The sequence below is a fragment of the Andrographis paniculata genome, unplaced genomic scaffold (genome assembly GCF_009805555.1).
Source record: "Andrographis paniculata isolate CXL003 unplaced genomic scaffold, ASM980555v1 Contig89END, whole genome shotgun sequence".
Taxonomy (NCBI): domain Eukaryota; kingdom Viridiplantae; phylum Streptophyta; class Magnoliopsida; order Lamiales; family Acanthaceae; genus Andrographis; species Andrographis paniculata.
Window position 1 is genome coordinate 920,886 of NW_026137627.1, and position 4,008 is coordinate 924,893.

General features: G+C 37.4%; 1 protein-coding gene across 2 annotated transcripts; it reads right to left on the reverse strand.

The window, feature by feature from the left end:
- Positions 1-1,131: 1,131 nt before the first annotated feature.
- On the reverse strand, positions 1,132-4,008 carry LOC127243070 (probable WRKY transcription factor 21). 2 transcript variants are annotated; one of them, XM_051262922.1, is made up of 5 exons: positions 3,815-4,008; positions 3,631-3,686; positions 2,533-3,467; positions 2,320-2,445; positions 1,132-1,612 (listed from the first exon to the last, which is right to left on the reverse strand). In XM_051262922.1, the coding sequence occupies exons 3-5, from the start codon at positions 3,285-3,287 to the stop codon at positions 1,468-1,470; spliced, it is 1,026 nt and encodes a 341-aa protein (XP_051118879.1). In that variant the 5' UTR covers positions 3,288-3,467; positions 3,631-3,686; positions 3,815-4,008; the 3' UTR covers positions 1,132-1,467. The 2 variants fall into 2 exon arrangements, with proteins under 2 accessions (XP_051118879.1, XP_051118880.1); XM_051262923.1 differs by lacking the exon at positions 3,631-3,686.

Below are 4,008 nucleotides of genomic sequence, written 5' to 3' on the forward strand. Positions count from 1 at the left end.
AAATTTATGTATAATTAGCAAGTAATTAAGAAATATATTAGTAAAAATAATTATTATATAATCCAAATAATATAAATTAAATTTACGATAACTAAATAATTTAATTAAAATTAAAAAATTATAAATTATGAAATTTAAAATATTATTTCAATATATAATTATAATTTTAAAAATAAAATGCAATTTATTTGGAAAGCCATACAAAATAAAACAAATATGCGTTTTTGTTATAATTGCCGTTAAGGTCAAATGCATCAAACTGATATTGGACGAATGGGAAAGGAATTGGTGAAGAAACCAACTCGATGGGAGCCTAGATTGTAAGAAGCTTCCTCCAAAGTCCAAGAAGCCCAAAAAGTCCATTTTTTCAATTTTTTTTTTTTTTTTTTTTTTTATTATTTCTTTTTATCAATGTTGTCGTAAAAGACTTTTTAAAAATCTTATTTGTTGAAACGTGTCCAAAAAATATTAAATAACACAAAAAGATTGAGTCCAAAAAATGAACCCCAAAACAAGAAGTCTAAACATGTTAGTATCCAAAGCCCAAGAAGTCCATTTCTTAAAAATCTTTTTTTATCAATCTTGTTGTAAAAGACATTTTAAAAGCTTATTTGTTGAAATGTGTCCAAAATATATATTAAATAACACAAAAAGATTGAGTCCAAGAAATGAACCTAAAACAAAAAGTATCCAAAGCCCAAACTAAACTTCTAAAAAGCAGGAAGACAAGGAAAGGCCCAAACCTAAAAGAAGCCTAAAGATGCATAGTTTAAGGGGTTTTATGAAGCCTATCGATGATGAGAAATTTTTGTGATGAATTGAATCCTCCCGATTCAATTATTCAGGATAGTCTTGAATAATTTACAGCCGTCGGATAGGATAAATGATCGACGAATAAGATTTGCAAATAGGTTAGATCGTATAATTTGATCCCGTCAGATGTTTAATATTTATCGATCGGGTTTGGGTAGCAAAAACTGCTCCCGAAATTCTCATGAATGGCTACTTGCATGCAAAACTTGGTCGCAACATGAGGCCAAGCCCTTGTAAATTCACTTGGGTTTAGACCTCGAGGTTGATCCTGGGTGGGTGCGTGTGTGGAGTAAAAGAAAAAAATCAGAGAGGCGAGAGTGAACGAACAATTGCAGTTGTTTTCAAACTTAGCCGACGAATGTGTTTCAAGAACTGAGATAGACACGCAGCAACAACAACAACACTAACCGCAAAAACAATGGCCCGGAAATTCTTCCAAAGGGCAAGAGAGTCTACCGAGATGGTTAGGATCGTGTTTTCGATCACCATCTCTCTATCATAATCGAGAAAAAAAGAGATCAAGCTTTGAAACTTCTACGAAACAAAACCCCATATCATAGCCCCTTCTACGCCGGCCATTTGAGCTCAAACAAGTATAATGTACATAACCAATTTAATCGAAGGCCTCGGGGTGCATACCTTTCCTCCGAGATTCTATGTGTTGGCGGATTGCAAAGGTAGCTTCGGGTGGTGATGTTCGCCTTCGTAAGTGACAATGAGCATCGAAGGATCTTCCAACGACCTCTCCACATGTTTTCTTGCTGGACAGCCTCTCATGCTGCTACATTTGTAGTATCCCCTGAACACACACAACCGACAAAGAATTTCACGATACATCCATATACATTACAAGAAAATAACATTTTTGCAACGAAAAATTTTCATCCTTAAATTCACTTTTTTCGTTGCTAATAAAATTACCGACGGATTCCTAAAATTCTAGTAGCTAACGCCGTCCATCCCTAATTTCCGTTACAAATATATATATATTTTTTTGTAGTGATAGGTTCCTTTGTAAAAATTGTGGAGACTGAATTTCAAAGCTACAAACTATGAGATCCCAATATATATCTTCACCACAAAAGTAGTATCTAAAGGTCTAAATTTGGTCTCATACTATTTATCATTTTTTTCCCCAAAACTTCGAATTATATACACAAAAAAATCAATTTATTCGTTCATACTATCATGTCAAGCATCTATTTAAATCTTTAGTATTCCTAAATTTTAAAATCTAAATGTTAAGGAAACACACCCACACTATGAAATTAACGTTGAGAATACGCAAATGCATATTTTCTTCGCGGACAGTTGTGTCCTGAAATGGCATGATAGCAACAAATACACTACAGCATCAATCAAGGCAACAGCAAAGTGAAGGTAGCTTATAAACAAACTAGATTGCAGCAATTTGAAAGACAGTAAACACCAATTTCACCGACAATCAATAACACGAAAAATTTGCAGTAACGAAGGATTCAAGCGCGCAAGATCGTCAAACAATACCTAGGATGAGGGGACCCTTTGATCGGCTTCTGACCATATTTCCTCCAGGAGTATTCATCATGGGGAATATCGGCTAACTTGTTGCTTATAGCCGGCACTTTGATCGACCTTTTCACCCTGTGCTTCCTGTTTTCAATCCACTCAAAGTTAACAAATCAAACACAAAGTTCTATAATGAAATCAGGCATTCAAACAGAGCTTTAACACAAACACCTTTTCTTAGAACAATGGCATCTGCTGCTGCTCGCACACTTGACACTTCCGTCCTCACCCCTACCGGAGCACCTTCTCTTATGGTGGTAGGAGGTCTGATCCACCGAGCGAGGCGTGCTGATTAAATGAAATGCACTACCATCCAGATTAGCGACGCTTCCATCGACACTCAATGAGGAGATAAATGATCTAGTTGACGACATTGTCGGCGTGCAGGTAGAGCTATCGAAATTGAAACTGATGCCGCTGCTACGATAAACTGTTTCGGCATGGTGTTTCAATTGCTGAGTCCTTTGCTGCTGAAGCAAATGATAATTCGGAAACATCGCCGCCGGTGTCTGCGGCTGCTGCGTAAGATGCAGAGGAACTTTTCCATGTGAGCTGAGCTCCAAAGAAGTTCTTCCTAATGTGAGATCACACTTTCTATCATGAAGACGAGCACTCTCTACAGGATTAATTTGGAGAAGATGGAGTGGCTTGGGATTCTGATGATCTGTTATACAAATTGGATTCTCTAAGAAAAGATTCTGTGGAGATGGAGCCTCAACTTTCTTAGCCTTTCTCACTCTAGGATTACCATGATCAGAGGCGGAATTAAGAAGAGAAACGACTCTCTTGAACTTGTTCACAGCCACCCCTGTTTGCTCTGCTAAATCCCTAACCTGATTCTGATCTTGAGGATGAGACAACAGATTAATCACTCTGTAACAGCTCTCAATCGCTGCACTATTTGCTTTCTCAATTTCCTCCATCATAAACTGAAACGAATTTCTAAGCAAAAAAATGGTAATCCGAAACCCTAGAACTCCGAATTCGACGGCAACATTACGGCAGATAAGGGCGATAACTTCGAAACAAACGATGCAGCAAAAACAGGACCAATTCCGCCATAGCAATCGCGAAACAAATCAGGAGGACAACACTATCTACACAATCTGAAAATCAAACATGGAAATAAAAAAAAAATTGAAATGAAATGAAATGCAAACAACTGCTTGCCCTACCAACCACAAAACTCAGATAGCAGAAAAAGAAGAACACATTGGAAGGCAGCGTAAGAGTGAAGGCTAAGTAGAAAAAAAGCAACACAGCGCGGACCTTTAGTTGGACTTTCGGAGGAAAATTGGTGTCGCCACAGTCGAATCTTTCAATTTCTATGAAAGCAAAAAACAAAAAATCCTACTGCGTTGAAAGGTGTGAAACGGAAGACCAAACAAACTTTTGACAGAGAGCATTGAATTTCTTCTTCCAAAATAAATTTAAAAATACAAAACAGTCGTACTCGAGCGAGAAATCGACGATTTCTGGTGCAGTCACAGTCTCAATCAGACGTCGTCATAATGATGATGATGATGAGGAAGGTCGCTGCGGAGGAGGAGGAAGGCAGTGAGATTACGGAGTGGCGTTGGGAGAATGCATTGAATAAACCTGAAAAGAAGAGAGAGAAAGGGAGATATAGAGAGAGAGAAACTGCCA